At 42.6% G+C, this 16,739-nt stretch overlaps 1 protein-coding gene across 9 annotated transcripts in view; it reads right to left on the bottom strand.

The window, feature by feature from the left end:
* The window catches only part of GSS (glutathione synthetase), a 162,277-nt gene that overhangs the window by 59,493 nt on the left and 86,045 nt on the right, over positions 1-16,739 (bottom strand). For 7 of the 9 annotated variants that reach the window (XM_073559428.1, XM_073559424.1, XM_073559429.1 and 4 more), the window contains 5 exons: positions 11,524-11,659; positions 6,090-6,235; positions 4,230-4,305; positions 4,001-4,140; positions 318-434 (listed from right to left, as the gene is read on the bottom strand). In XM_073559428.1, coding sequence (XP_073415529.1) covers positions 318-434; positions 4,001-4,140; positions 4,230-4,305; positions 6,090-6,235; positions 11,524-11,652 — 608 coding nt within the window. In that variant the 5' untranslated portion in view covers positions 11,653-11,659. Of the gene's footprint in view, positions 1-317; positions 435-4,000; positions 4,141-4,229; positions 4,306-6,089; positions 6,236-11,523; positions 11,662-16,739 lie in introns of all 9 variants that reach the window. The other 2 variants (XM_073559426.1, XM_073559427.1) reach the window with 1 other exon arrangement.

The following is a 16,739-nucleotide window of genomic DNA, read 5'->3' as shown; positions in this document are numbered from 1 at the left end:
CAACGGATGGCCATCCGTCAACATCCGTCAGTAATGCAACTCAATGGGGAAAAAAACGGATCCGCAGAAAAAAAATGGCGGATACGTTTTTTTTTCAAAACCTGGCGGATTTTGACTGATGGTCAAAAACGGAAGTGTGAAAGAGGCCTTAGAAAATCTCAGGGAATAATCCTGCACGCACTGTTCCAATACAATACCGCTCTAATAGGGGGAGCTTGTGGAGATGCCCAACGCGTGTCGCCACCGGAAGGTGGCTTCGTCAATTATTTAACAACTATAGTAAATGTTTAACTGCAAGCTTTACATGCAAGACTTACCTTGGCGATCCATATAGTTCCCAGGCCTTGGCAATCCCTCGGGCTATCCCAAGGGATGGGTTGTTTGGCAGAATTTTACAAGCTTCTTCCTGTCTTCCAAGTGTCTTCAAAACATGTCTACAGAAATACAGAGCTTCACTTACAAGGTGAAAAAAGTTAACTGTCCAAAAAAATGCATGTGATTATTCTTTGCTTACCTGTTTTAATATAGAAACTGAAACATATAGTAAAGGTATAACTGTGCATAAAATTTGTGCAAATCTCAGACCCTCTGGTCACAACTGCATGAGTCCAAAGCTGCCTCCTTTACTAAAATACATTCTCAACATCTCATATATGACAATGAGCCTCCCAACTAAATATGCTGACAATGTAATTGGTTATCGCCTGCAAAAAAAGGGATCAGAAGCATTGGTACTAAACAAATGGCAAATATCTTAAAAGGGGGGTTGTCCACTTTGTATAATCCACATTTCTTCAAAGGATTTCTTGGCAGTAAACCGATAATAAAGTGTTCTCCTGCTGGAACTTCGTGCAATCATATGTGGAATCCTATCAGTAAGTGTTAAGGCTCTCTGCAGCGTCTCCAGAGAAGTAATAAAGCTTTGATTGGTGTAGAGCAGGAGCGGAAGCTTACCAGAACCTGATCGGAGGCTACACGAGCTGAGCATCTAAAGGACCTTCTACATGATTAATTCAAGGACCTTTCAGGTCACTGATCACATAACCTGAAAGGTCCTTGAGTTAGTTGTGTGGAAGGTCTTTCAGCTGCTCAGCTCATGCAGCCACCAGTCCCGTCCCAATCAGAATCTGCAAGATGTGGGTGGGTGGGGGTTGTGTTTCTATATGTGCATATAATGTAGGGAGAGGAAAGAGGGAATAGATATGCAATTAAAATATAGCTTTTACTAGCTTGGCCAGTGTAAAATTTTCGCACATTGGTCGTCGGGGGCGCAGGTAATTTCAGAAAAAGCAAGCTGGTCAAATGTAAATGTATTTCATGAGCTGATGAACACAGACAGGTATTTATATATGTAGATTGGTAATACAATAAATTGGTTTGATAAGTAGAGGCCAAAAAAAGTCTTGCAGTTGAGGTGCCCCATGCAGGTTAATGAAAATGAATGTTTAAACTATATTTAGTGATAGAAACGTAAATGTGTGGTTTGTTTGGCTGTTTTCTTGCTGAAGGGAGCAAGTTTACCTTTCAAATGGTGTATTGTGTGTGTGTGTGTGTGTGTGTGTGTGTGTGTGTGTGTGTGTGTGGCAAAGTAATCCCCGAAAAAGCAGTGCATGCATACAAATGTGTTGGTAGTGTGCTTTGGGGTACTGTGGTGCCACCTGCAGGTCATTTTTGCTTACTGCAGGTATATGAAAAATAATGTTTAAACTGTATTTTGTGATCAAATCGTGATGTGTGGTTTGTTTGGCTATTTTCTTGCTGAAGTGGGCAAGTTTATCTTTCAAATGGTGTATCATTTGTGTGTGTGGGTGCAGTATGAACGGGGATACAATGGAATCACCGAAAAACAGTGTTTAGAAATAAAAGAATAGATTAAATATAAAATGCTATTTTTTTACAGTTTGTGCTTAAAATTATTAAAATTAATAATAAGGCACCATATAGTCAGTACTTGGATTGACTGAATATTGGATCACTGTTCCATGCTGATCAATTTTCTTATTTGCTATGCAACTGTGAACCACTAAAATCCCAGCATGCAGGTAATAGGGTACTATGTAGCTTAAGTTAACGCTAATCAAGGTCCCTTATATCATATAATTGGCCAGAGGTAGGGGGATCTTATTATTGATGGTCAGCTATAATGAAAAGCGAGGCAGCAGTAGCTGCAGTGAACTTCATTATTAGACAGCGCAGCATATCATGACTATACACTGCAGCCAGCTCATTTTATAATACACACTGCAGATAAAAAACAACAATAGATTTATTACCTCCATATTCTACACTAGGACATTTTAAAATTAGTGAAAATGAGCCCTCAACTTTACAGTGCTGGGGAAGTTTTAATCAATAGGAAAACTTTTTTTTTTTTCTCTCTAATCCTGGAGTGAGTCTGTCTTATAGTTCGAAAAATACAGTATTTTAAAATGTAAATCTGAAAATTATGACATGTAATTGTATTCAGCCCTCTCTAATCTGATACTCCTAAATAAAATCCTGAGTGACTAATTACCTCCAGAAGTCCCATAATTAGTAAATTGAGTCGACCTGGGTGTAATTTATTCTCAGTATGCTTGCAGCTGTTCTGTGAAGGTCTCAAAGGTTTGTTTGAGAGCATTAGTGATCAAACAGCATCACAAAAACCAAGGAACACACCAAAGAGGTCAGGGATAAAGTTGTGGAGAACAGTAAAGCAGGATTAGGTTATTAAAAAAAAAATAAAATTAAAATTAAATAGTCCAAGCTCTGAACATCTCACAATGCTTGCAATATCACGAAGCACTGTTCAATCCACCAACCAAAAATGGAAGGCGTTTGGCACAACTGCAAACCTACCAAAACATAGTCGTACATCTAAACTGACATCCCAAGCAAGGAGAGGACTAGTTGGAGAAGCAGACAAGAGGGCCCATGGTCACTCTGGAGGAGCTCCAGAGATCCACATCTCAGGTGGGAGAATCTGTTGACAGGACAACTTTTAGTCGCATACTCCACAAATCTAGACTTTATGGAAGCATGGCAACAAGAAAGCCATTTTTGATAGCAAACCATAAGAAGTCCCATTTGCAGTTTACAAAAAGCAATGTAGGGGACACAGGTAGCATATGGAAGACGGTGCTCTGGTCAGATGAGAATAAAGTAGTATATTTTGGGCTGAATGCAAAACGTTATTTATAGTGGAAAACTAACACCGTATAGCACTGTAAAAACAGCATCCCCACCATCACACATGGTGGTGGCAGCATCATGCTGTGGAGATGCTTTTCTTCAGCAGTGACAGGGAAGCTGGTTAGAGCTGATGGTAAGATGGATGGAGCTAAATACAGGGCAATCTTGGAGGAAAACCTGTTAAGATTCTGCAAAAGACTTGATACTGAAGTGTAGGTTCACCTTCCAGCAGGACAACAACCCTAATCATACTGCCAGAGCTACAATAGATGGTTTAGATCAAAGCATATTCATGAGTAGGATTGGCCCAGTCACAGTCCTAAAACCCACTGAGAATCTGTGGCAAGACATGAAAATTGCTCTTCATAGATGCCTCCATCAATCTCTCTAAGTTAGAGCTAGTTTGCAAAGAAAAATGGGCAAAAATGTCAGTTTCTAGATGTGCAGCTCGTAAAGACATACTGCAAAAGGCTTGCCACAGTAATTCCAGAAAAAGATAGTCCTACGAAGTATTGACTCAGGGGGTTGAATACAAATGCATGGCACAATTTTCAAAAAAACACTCATCCTGTCCTTTACAGCTCACTAATACTTGCTACTTTGTGTTGGTATACCACATAAAATACCAATAAAATATATTTAAGTTTGAGTGTAACGTAAAAAAACTGGAAAAGCTCACAGAGTATGAATACTTTTTCAAGACACTGTAAAAGACCTCCTTTATTTACTCTGTTGTCTAATAAGGTATACTATGTTTTTATTTGTTTGTTTTTTTTAAATTAGGCATTCACTGTAATAAAGGTAAATATCATTTGTCTGGCATTCTTACTGGTGCACTGCAGGAGTCCGAGATGAGAGTCCACCAAAACTAGCAGCAATAGTATTAATCTCAATCTGTTTCAGAGCCGTGGTGCCATCCTCTCTGCAGTCAAACATGTAATCTGATCGATTAATGCCTAAAAACACAGTCTGAAAAATAGAGACAGCATGGTTACTTTTCGAAATGATATGTCAGCAACAGGTAGCTTCATGGATTTTTATAAAGAAAGGTGATCGACCTGAGCCAAGCCTTCATTCAGCACGTGTCTATAAATCTTGAAAAGCTGCTCTATGAAGTCGTCCACTTTTATGGTGCTAGAACATAATACAAAAGGGGATTATTTTAAGAAAAGACGTGTTAATGTAGAAGAAAATGTGAACTGGGTTAATATATTGCAAAAAAAAAAAAATGCCTCTTCATCTACTGAAAATATGGTACTGCTGGCTGAGCCATATATATAATAGAACATGAGACAACAGAGTAACATTTTACTTATCAATAAAGGTACTGTCACACTTAGCGATGTACCAGCGATCCCGACCAGCAATATGACGCGGTCAGGATCGCTGGTACATCGCTAAGTGGTCGCTAGTGAGCTGCCACATAGGCAGATCTCAATAGCGACATCGCTGGGGACGGGGGTCGCTACTTACCTGTCACACCAGGCGATCCTGCATCCTCCCGCCCGGCTCCACGCATCGCTCGTCATCACAGCAGGAAGCGCCACAGGAAGCTGACGACGAGAAACAGTCCTGAACGTTCTCGCGCGATCAGCGATAACCAGCGGGGGAGCCGGTCGCTGGTAAGTATCAGACACAGAGATATCGCTAGCAATATCGCTATAACGTCACTAGTTATAGCGATATTGCTAGCGATATCTCTTAGTGTGACATGCCCTTAAGAGGGAAGGAAAAAAGTTTGTTGGGGAGATGCCTGCCATAGCAGTCACTGGTGGCACTGCTGACACCGATGATCAGCTCATATTCAGCAAATTTATGATATGGGGGTTGTCCTGTTAATAGCCATAATATTTTTAATTTTTCCCCAAATTTACTATAAGGACAATATGTTTCTGATTAAAAACAAGCTGGCCATATAACTTTCTCCTGACTCCACCATAAACATGATTAGCCTGCTAATAAGGTATACATGCTTATTTTAGGGGATGGACAACCAACATGTTCAAAATCTCTATTTTCCACAGACATTTGGAAGTCAGCAGGTTCAGTTGATGTTTATCTTATGTTTACAGATAGTTATGGGTTAACCAGGGACTACAGCAATGACCTATAGAAGCATGCAGGCTCATGACCAAATTCGCATGCGTTTTTCCTGCGAAAACAAGCATTTTTCCCGCGATTTTCGAGTCCGGAATTCAAGCGCATTCCAAACGATTTGAAGCATCGCTTGGAATGTGATTGACAGGTTGGTAACACTCGTCAAACATAGTGTTTGACAAGTGTGACCAACTTTAAAAGACAGAATGTTAAAAATAATAAAAAGAAAAATAAAAAATCGTGATAAACTATGCTTTCGGCGTCCCACGCAGCGTCCCCAGGCCTCAGCGATGCTCCCGTTCCCAGCGAGCGATGCCTTGCGACCAAGACCTTTGATGACGTAGCGGTTTTTTTCCGCTATGCGACTCTGCGGCGGAAAAAAAATGCAGCATTAGCACAGCAGGTGCGGAATGCCATAGGAATGCATGGGGTGCGTTCTGTATGCATTTTTGCAGCATTTTCATGGCGAAAAATGCGGCAAAAACGCATACAATCCGCAACGTGGGTACACAGCCTAAAATGAGTTTTTCAGCAGAAAATGTCTGTTCAAACCAAATACAGGTGCTTGGTCCACCCTTGCAGTGGTGAAACATTTAAGTGTCCCTTCCCACCTACTTGTGTTCCATGTATCTCAACCCCCCCTTCTTTGATTGACAGCTCTCATTTCATAGAACCAGAGAACAGTGGAGATAGAGGGAAAACTAGTAGGTGGGAAGGTGTAGTTAAAAGTTTGGCAACACCTGTACAGAATCCTTTTAACTACAATTCAAGTACAGATTTGAGTATTAATATAAGAGCGTTGACTGCAGCATTTTCCATACCTTGAAAGTGTATTTTCCAGGAATGAGGGGTTCTGGCTGAGACGATCCACCAGCAGATTAAAATCTTCTTGGACTGATTTTGCTTGCTCAAAAAGGGCTCTCGGTACAGGAGAAGGAAGCAAAGAGAAAGGAGCAAAATTCACTACCTAATACACAGGGAAGATAAGAATAAATAGTTATATACCTATCCCATACTTAGCCTTGCTTAGCTATTTACGGTAGTACCTTACTATATATTGGTAACTTACTGCTATGCAATGTAAACTATTTTTTCACAACACCCCTGAAATGAAAACAGAGGAGCAAGAAATACCAACTACAAACTAAAATGTGGCTATACAAATGCACAGAGCATGGGAAACAAACAAGGAAAATTGGAGCTGCTAACAGAGATATATGATGTCATAGGCCTGTTTCACAGATCCGTTTGTGTCCATCAGTCAAAATCCGCCGTTTTGCAAAAAAACGGATCCACCATTTTTCTTGGCGGATCCGTTTTTTTCCCATTTAGTTGCATTACCGGCGTATCTTGATGGATGGCCATCCGTTGGATCCGTTTTTTTGCGGATCCTCCAAAATTTTGACGTCCGCCGACATGCCCGAACCGACCATGCAACGTTTTTTCGGGCAGCCGGATCCGCATTTCTCACTGCGCATGCCCGAAAGACGTCACTCAGCTGCAAATTTAACCCTAAGAGCTGAAAAATCTCTCTCTCTCCTTCCCCCGGCAGCAGTTCCTTTAAAATTCTTCCCTTGACGGATCCATTAAAATAACGGTCCGATGCCAAACGTTGTGGTCAGTACAGTAACGGATCCGTTATCCGCCATTTTAGCGGATTTTGACTGACCAAAAAAACTGATGTGTGAAACAGGCCATAGGCATCAATGAAACTTGGTGGGATGATAGACATGATTGGAATACAAACCTTGAAAGCTACAATGTATTTATTAGAAACAAGATTAACAAGAAGGGAGGAGGTGTGCATTGTGTGTTAGGAAACGGTATATGTCCACAGAGATCCATGCTTCAGAGACTGGTAGCTCTACAGAAACTGTTTGGGTAAGAATACAAGGAGAGAAGAACAGAAAGGATACTATTGTAAGTGTTTACTATAGACCATCTGGACTGAAGATATGGATGAACTCTTTTTACATCAAATGTCCCTGTTCTCAAAAAAGTACGACAGTGATAAGAGATTTTTAACTATCCAGATATTTGTTGGGAATCTCTCTCAGACAAAAGTAACGGGTCCAGAAAATTCTTATCTTCTCTTGCTGACAACTTTATCTTTCAAAAGATAGAAGAGAGAACAAGAGGATCTGCAATCTTGGACCCAATTCTTACCAATAGGGAGGAAATGGTTGAGGAAGTAAAGGTGGCTGGCAATTTAGAAAGCAATCATGCTATCCTCAAATTTTGGATTAAAAGAGGAGGAAGACCAGCGAGGACTCAGACTTTAAGGTTGGACTTCACAAAGGCAGATTTTAATGGACTCCGAAAGAGGGTAGGAAAGGTCCAATGGCTGGATGTTCTAAAGGACAGAAATGTCCAAGAAGGATGGGAGATTTTGCTAAATGAAATTCTCACTGCACAATAGGTAATCCTGAAAAGGAGGAAGAATTGGAAGCATTTTAAGAGACGAGGTTGGATGAACATAGAACTTAATCACTTATTGAAAAGGAAAAAAGAAATGTATATTAAATCTAAAGAGGGTGGCATATCTAAAGAAGAATACAATGCTGTGTGCACGAAATGCAAGGCAAGCGCTAGAAGAGCTAAATCCAGTAATGAAGCAAGGCTTGCAAGGGAGACCAAAGGCAGTAAAAAAGGATTTTGAGGGTATGTCAAAAGCAAAAGAAAAAAGTGAAAGGTGCTATGGGATTTTTACAGGATAAAAAGGGTGAAGTGGTCAAAAATGATGTTGAGAAGACTGAACTTTTAAATTCCTATTTTGCATCTGTGTTTTTTAAGAAAGCAATTGTAACATCAACTGATCTTCAGGGTGCCATCGAAGGAATAAAAGAATCCACACTATCCATAAACAGAGAGATGGCAAGGTAGCACTTACCTAATTTACATGAATTTAAATCTCCTGTTCCAGATAAATTACATCCTAGAGTACTGAAAGAGTTAGAGAAAATTGCAGAACCATTAGCCAGAATCTTTGAAAAATCCCGGAGAACAGGGGACATCCAAGAACATTGAAGAAGGGCAAATGTTGTCCCCATCTTCAAAAAAGGAAAGAAGATGGTGCCAGAAAATGCCAGTCAGCCTCATTTCTATACCAGGAAAGATCTTTGAACAATTTATTAAACAGCATATAAGTACTTGGATAAGAATACAGTTAATTAACCAGAGCCAACATGTGTTTGTAGCAAATAAGTCATGCCAGACTAACCTAATTTCCTTATATGATGGATTCACTGACTAGGTGGATCAGGGAAATGCGGTAGATATACTATATCTCGACTTCAGAAAAGTACCTTATACTATACTTATTGAAAAATGACCAAGTATGGGATTGACAAGTCTAATGTTAGGTGGATTCATAACTGGCTCAATGATCAAAATCAAAGAGTGGTAAGTGGTAATAAATGATTGTACATCCTCAAGTGGGGTACTACAAGGCTCTGCCCTGGCTCCAGTGTTCAACATTTTTATAAATGATCTAGATAAGGGAACTGAAGGTAAACTAATCAAATATGCAGACAATGCAAAGCTAGGAGGAATAACTAACACTAGATGAGAGAAAAGATTCAGAAGGATCTAGATAAGCTTGAACAATGGGCAGTGACTAATAGAATGGTATTTAACAGGGAGAAATGCAAGTTTCTACATCAGGGCAAGAAAAATGAAAATTCCCTCTACAGAATTGGAGGAATAGAACTAAGCAACAGCACTTGTGAAAAAGACTTTGGTATGCTAATAGATCATAGACTGCACATGAGTCAACAGTGTGATGCAGCAGAAAAAAAGGCAAACAGTTCTAGGATGTATTAAGAGAAGTATGGAGTCTAGATCACGTGAAGTCATTATCCCCCTCTACTCCTTCTTGGTCAGGTGTCATCTGAAATACTGTGTCCCGTTCTGAGCAACACATTTTAAAAAAAAACAATGAAAAACTGGAGCAAGTTCAGAGAAGAGCTACCAGGATGATGAGCGGACAGCAAAGTATGTCCTATGATGAATAAATAAAGGATCTGGAAATTTTAAGCTTGCAAAAAAGAAGGTTAAAGGAAAATTAATAGCAGTCTACAAATATCTGAAGGGATGTCACAGTGTAAAGGGATCATCCTTATTCTCATTTTCACATTGAAAACGAGAAGCAATGAGATGAAACTGAAAGGTAGAAGATGCAGACTTTTGGACAGTGAGGGTGATCAATGAGTAGAACAGGCTGCCACAAGAGATGGTGAGTTCTTCTTAAATGGAGGTCATCAAACAGAGGCTGGACAGACATCTGTCCGAGATTGTTTAGTGAATCCTGCACTGCACTGAGCAGGGGGTTGGACACGATGACCCTGAAAGTCCCTTCCAACTCTAACATTCAATTATTCTATGAATCACAGCTGTTGTCCTGACCCCTCACCCACAAAAAAAAAAAAATCCCAGTGACTTAGATTGTAAAATAGAAAAATTAAAAGATATTCAACTCTCTCCCTCCCATTCACACCCCTTTTTTCCTTGCTTCACACTTCATTTTTGCCCGTCTACTCTTCTCTTTTTGTCTTTTTCTTAATGTCTGAAGTTCTACTCTTTTCTCACCTTCCTATGAATATTAAAATTGGACGAAACAAGGACAAAGAGTGGATTCTTGTTCATGTTACAGATGTTTTGGAAAATATGTCTAACCTATGGCTTCATCTATGTATTTGCTGTGTTTTGTTTTTTTTAAGGAATAAAAGATGCTCACCTATTAGCACCCAGATGGATGCAGAGCAGACTGCTTCATGGTCTGCAGTGAGACAAAGAGTTGATGCCGCCGTTCCAACAGCTGAGACCTGCGATTGACTGCAGCACTCGGGTGACTTGACCAGCATGTCATCATAAATATATCCGATGACACACTGCTCAAATCAACAGACCATTAACTAATGGGAAAAAATATCAAATACTGCTGAAAGATCATAAGTTTTAGGGTGTTTTCAGGGATATAACATCTACAGTATAACCTAATCTTATGATCATCACTAACGGATGCGCGATTGTCATCCACTGATCACCAGAGGATGGGACTTTACTGCAGTGTCTGAGATGACAGCGTCCATACGAATGCAGCTATATCTGTTACTGCAGCTCTGCTCTGACACATCTACTTGCACATGGATACTACTATGTCTCAATATAGCAAAGAAGGGTCAGATTCTTCTGGGTCCCGTCGGGAGTCCACACATTGAGGACTTATCCTAGGGATTCATTTGGTCATAAAAGTGATGACCATATCAGACATTTACATTGATGCACAGCAGAGCCGGATGTCAGTCAGCGCCATAGCAGGTTACAGCAGCTGCTGCTCATTATGTACTGAGCGGTGGGCGCTCATTTCCTTCCGCCAGCGGGGCTCTCAGTGCAGCTTTAGAACACTATTAGGCTGTGTTCACACGTAGCGTTTTTTTTGCGTTTTCGAGACGATTTTAAATGCACGATTTTGCCACGAAAACGCAAAAAAACAGCATCTTATGCAATCCTATGTGATTCCGCCACGGGAAAATCCGCAGCCTGCTAATTAATTTTGGGGAATCGCGGCGATTTCGCCCACATAGGAATGTTTCATATTCTCACCTTCCGATGTCCCTCGCAGCATCACCAGGCCTCAGCGATGCTGCCGGCAGGTCCCGTTCCCAGCGATGCATTGCACCAACGACCTTTGATAAAGTCGCGGACTCACGACACCTTAGCGGTCTCGCGAGACCGTGACGTCATCAAAGGTCATTGGCGCAATGCATCGCTGGGAATGGGACCTGCCGGCAGCATCGCGATGATCGGGAACGCTGCGCGGAACGTCGGAAGGTGAGAAAAACACCAATTTTTTTTTATTATTTTTAACATTAGATCTTTTTACTACTGATGCTGCATAGGCGGCCTCAATAGTAAAAAGTTGGTCACACTCATCAAACACTGTGTTTGATGAGTGTGACTATCTGTCAGTTTTCCAAGCGATGTTACAGATCTTTGCATTCTGCAAGCTGATTACACTTGCAAATCGCTAGTTTTAACGCGGGAAAATCGCGGGAATTTAAAATGCGGTTTTCCCGCAGAATGGAATTCTGGAATTCCCGCGGTAACTTCCACGGGAATTCCGCAACGTGTGCACATAGCCTTAATCTGTAGATTAACCCCATATCAGCAGGTTAATAGCGGTTTTTCAAATGACAAGTTCCCTGAAACCAACTAGACCAATAAACAGCAGCATTTATGACCTCCATTACTTACATCTGATGAATTTGGACTTTCCTTCGTTCTCATAATTATTCCTTGCAGGAGGGCTGTATCAATAGCAATGGGGGCTGTTTCCTCAAGCAGCTTTGCATTGTTATAAATGTCTGCCCATAAGTCGGACATTTTGGCGCTGTGTAGAGAAAAATATCAATATATTCAGAAAATAGTGTTGCAGATGGAGGACCTCTGTTTTCCTTAGAGACTGACTTTAATATTTGCAGGCTCCAGAATGAGTAAATTGAGAATCCATCAGAGAGCTTGCTCTTATTTGAAAGTTTACAGTCCTTTCATTCCCTCTTCTAAGCTCCTCTCTGCTTATTTCTTACCACAAAGTTCAGCTCAACTTTCATGTGCTCTATAAATCAGCTGAGAGGAGCTCAGAAGAAAAATGGAGAAAGGATACTTTCTCCAGTCAGGATAAGCTCACTGAAGGATGCTCAGTGATCTCATTTTGTCAGTAACATAAGTGCATTTATTAAAAAAAAAAAAAAGTCAAAATCTTTTAACCTCATCCTCGCGTTTGACCTTATTTTGTCTCATAGAGCAATTGAGACTGAGAAAAATACTAAGAAATCTTCCTTGCTGCCCTGTGTGTAATAAAACTGGCTGGGGACAAAGACTCTCTGCTGTTTATAAAAAAATAGGGAAGGAAATACAAAAAAAGAAAAAAAGAAAAAAAAACACGAGGGGTCAGAGTTGAGCAATGATATAATGAATCCAGAGAATGTATGAGCCGTGCAATAAGTAACTGAAGAAATGCCGGCGGCACTATGGCCACTGTGACGGTGGGCACTAATTGGAGGTTGTCAAGCTCTCTGGGAGTAATGCCAGGAACTGGGGTGTTAAGAGAAGCCAATAAAGAGGAAGTATTTGAAGATTAACGTCACGTTTTCGGACTCACCAGGGTTAGGTGTATGCAAAATTATGACTTCTCAAGAAGTCAATAAGCTGCTTTACCAGTCAGAATAAGGCAATAATCCAACAATACGCTCTTTACTTTTCCTACTATGTGTTACAGAAAAACACATTATATACCTACTCCACTGAGGACATGCGCTACCTAGACAGTGCACCGCATTGAGCCAGACCTTCCACCGCTTTGGTAAGGCGCTCTATGACTTACTCCAGAAAGAACTACAATGTCACGTACTGCCCGGTTTAGAGTTTTTCCACAATTTATACCGAGGCCCAAAACATGCATGCAAATAGACCTGTATGCAAGCGTCGGACTGGGGCACCTTGGGCCCACCAGAGAAAATCATTCTTGGGGCCCACTATGTAGCTACATAGAAATAAATACAAGACCACCAACTGTGTGGTAAAACACACTAATACCAGGGTATAATATAAGGTAGTACATGTCTTAATTATGTAGCAGGGGTTGGGGTAGCCCCCTCATAGAATATAAAGCAGCCCTCATAGGGTATAATACAGCGCCACCCCCTCATAGGGTATAATGCAGCGCCACCCCCTCATAGGGTATAATGCAGCGCCCCCTCCCTCATAGGGTATAATGCAGCGCCCCCTCCCTCATAGGGTATAGCGCAGCAGCTCCCCCTCCCTCATAGGGTATAGCGCAGCAGCTCCCCCTCCCTCATAGGGTATAGCGCAGCAGCTCCCCCTCCCTCATAGGGTATAGCGCAGCAGCTCCCCCTCCCTCATAGGGTATAGCGCAGCAGCGCCCCCTCCCTCATAGGGTATAGCGCAGCAGCGCCCCCTCCCTCATAGGGTATAGCGCAGCAGCGCCCCCTCCCTCATAGGGTATAGCGCAGCAGCGCCCCCTCCCTCATAGGGTACAGCGCAGCAGCGCCCCCTCCCTCATAGGGTACAGCGCAGCGCCCCCTCCCTCATAGGGTACAGCGCAGCGCCCCCTCCCTCATAGGGTACAGCGCAGCGCCCCCTCCCTCATAGGGTACAGCGCAGCGCCCCTCCCTCATAGGGTACAGCGCAGCGCCCCTCCCTCATAGGGTACAGCGCAGCGCCCCCTCCCTCATAGGGTACAGCGCAGCGCCCCCTCCCTCATAGGGTACAGCGCAGCGCCCCCTCCCTCATAGGGTACAGCGCAGCGCCCCCTCCCTCATAGGGTACAGCGCAGCGCCCCCTCCCTCATAGGGTACAGCGCAGCCCCCTCCCTCCAGTGATCACTGGAAATGTGATCACTCAGAGAGACAGCCCTAAAAAAATAGTTTGAAATTGACAACCCTGATGACCCAATACCGAATATGGACATAGAGGGGCGCTACAAATAGCAGCTTCCGCTCTGGAATAATCCAGATCATAGTTGCCTTTAAAAAAAAAAAAAAAAAAAAATGTTGCTGTGTGCTTGCCTCAAGATTGTAGCCTCATTTCCCTCATCTTTCCCACCCTCCTTTTTTCCATGCACCTTCTCCCTGTTAAACCCACTCCTCTTTCATCCCTCTTCTCCCTTCTAATCCCCCCCCCCCCCCCCCAAAAAAAAAAAAAAAAAAACTTTTTTATTTAGTGTTTCCCTAATTCTCACCTCTATGTTGGAATTTTCAGAATAATCTTTCATTTGCTGATATGAAAATTTAGGTCTTTTTTTTGCAGCTGCAATGTTGAGCGACCTGTTTATATTTCCGCATGAATATTTTTATCATTAAAAGTTTTGTTAAAGCCTGCATGACTTATTTGATGATACTATATTTAGTCGTATGTTATGTTTTTTTGTATTTTCAATATTGATTACTAAAAACAAATTGAACAAAAAATAGAACTACACTTACCGGTAGTTGGGTTTCTAAGACCCTCCACGACAGCACACAGGAGGTTGCCTCCCCATCCTGATTAGGGACAGGAAACAAGAGGTTAAATAGCCCTCCCCTTCCTCTAATCCCCAGTGTTTTCCAAGGACCACATAGAGTGAATGCTTGAAATATTATTTATTCACATAAGTGACACGAACAAAATTTTGTTAGGGGGCGAAATTACCCGTGCTGTCGTGGAGGGACTTAGAAACCCAACTACCGGTAAGTGTAGTTCTATTTTCTCTAATCCCCTCCACGACAGCACACAGGAGGTATACCAAAGAATAATGGTTTAGGGAGGGACCACAGATTGCAGTACTTTCCTGCCAAAGGCTAGATCTCGTACTGACAAAAGATCTAATCTATAATGCCTAGTGAAGGTATGGACTGAAGACCAGGTCGCAGCCTTGCAGATCTGCACAATGGATGCATTAGCTTTTCCTGCCCAGGAGACAGAGACAGCTCTAGTGGAGTGGGCTTTCAGGGATACCGGGAGGAGGTAGATCCTGGTTTTTATAAGCGGCCGTGATTGCTTTTGTGATCCAGTTAGCTAGGGAGCTTTTGAATGCTTTCTTCCCCTTGTTCGGTCCGCCATATTGAACAAAGAGATTCTGATGTTTCCTCCAGAGTTTTGTCTCTTCCAAATAGATCAGGACTGCTCGCCGGACGTCAAGTGAATGTAATCCCATTCCCCTCTCATCCCTTGGGTTGTCACAGAAGGAGGGCAGTATTATTTCCTGGGATCTGTGGAAATCCGAAGACACTTTTGGCACAAAGGAAGGGTCTAGCCGGAAAATTAGTCTATCATCCAGAATTGTTAGATAGGGCTCTCTGATGGACAGAGCCTGAATTTCGCCCACTCTTCTTGCCGTTTTAAGGGCTACGAGTAGTGCTGTTTTCCAGGATAGTTTATCTATCTGGGCCTGGTCGATAGGTTCAAATGGAGGGTTCGTTAGACCCTTTAGTACTATATTCAGGTCCCATGCTGGGACCATGTTGGATTTATTTGGATGGATTCTGGAAGCTGCTGACAAACCTCTTGATCCATCGATGCTCTGCTAGGTTTTGATCGAAGAAAGAACTTAGGGCTGATACTTGGACCCTCAAGGTGCTTGGTTTCAGACCCTTGGATAAGCCGTCTTGTAGGAAGTCTAGGATCTTTGTCAAGTTGGGGTGGAAGGGATCTATAGAAGTGGATCTGTACCATGCTGAAAAAGTCTTCCATATTTTGGAATATATGGCATTTGTGATTGGTTTCCTACTTTTTTGTAAGGTACATATCACTGCATCTGAGAGGCCTCTGGCTTTCAGGAATGTGGTTTCAGAAACCAGGCTGCCAAGCTTAAGCTGTGGGGAATCGGGTGAAGGATGGGACCTTGATGTAGAAGGTCGTGGTCCATGGGCAGGATCAGGGGGCCCTCTGAGTTCATCAGATTTAGGGCTCTGAACCAGCTCCTTTTTGGCCAGAGAGGGGCGATCAGCATAGTGTTGACCCCGTCTGTTCTGACCTTTTGTAGAGTTTTCGGTATTGGGGAAATTGGTGGAAAGGCGTATGCCAGTCCGAAGTTCCACGGGTGAGCGAAGGCGTCCACCCTTGAGTGTTTCTCGTTTGGACCTATGGAAAAGTAATGCTTTGTTTTGGCATTCTCCCGGTTCGCAAATAGGTCTACCTCTGGGAGACTCCGATTTTGGGTTAAGGTATGGAATACTCTGACGTTGAGGTTCCATCACCCTGCATCTAAGTCTGTCCTGCTTAGGAAGTCTGCCTCGATGTTGTCGGATCCTTTTAGGTGGAGAGCTGAAAGGGACTGGAGATTGTGTTCTGCCCAGCCGAATATCCGTGCTGAAACGTTTTGCAGACTTCCGTATTTTGTGCTGCCCCGATGATGTAGATGGGCCACGGTAGTCATATTGTCGGAGTAAATCCGGACATGGGTTCCCTGGACTGATGTTTCTGCTGCCTTTAGGGCTTCTTCTACCACTCTCAGTTCTCTGTAGTTGGAAGATTGTTTTTCCATGTCTCTGGGCCAGAGTTCCTGGAAGACTCCCTGAGGCGATACTGCTCCCCAGCCACGTTTGCTGGCGTCTGTTGTGATCGACGTCATGGGATATTGTATCCAGGGTATCCCTTTTGCTAGGTTTCCCTGGTTGAGCCACCAGTTGAGAGACAACTTTACGTGCTGGGGTAGGGAGATTCTCGTATTGAGGATCTCCGGGTCTTTGTTCCAGCTGGATAGGATATATCTCTGGAGTATCCTTGAGTGGGCCTGGGCCCAGGGGACCGCTTGGATGCAAGAAGTCATTGACCCCAATGTTGACATGGCAAACCTTATGGTCACTGTTTCCTGACTTTTTAGAGTCCGAACTTTTGATCTCACGCCTACCTGCTTGGTGGACGGAAGAAAGGATATTTGGTTGTTTGAATCCAGGAGGATCCCTAGAAAG

The sequence above is a fragment of the Dendrobates tinctorius genome, unplaced genomic scaffold (assembly GCF_039654945.1).
Source record: "Dendrobates tinctorius isolate UK_male_01 unplaced genomic scaffold, ASM3965494v1 ptg000270l, whole genome shotgun sequence".
Taxonomy (NCBI): Eukaryota; Metazoa; Chordata; class Amphibia; order Anura; family Dendrobatidae; genus Dendrobates; species Dendrobates tinctorius.
The sequence above is the reverse complement of the archived record's forward strand: the minus strand, read 5'-3'. Positions and strand labels throughout refer to the sequence as shown.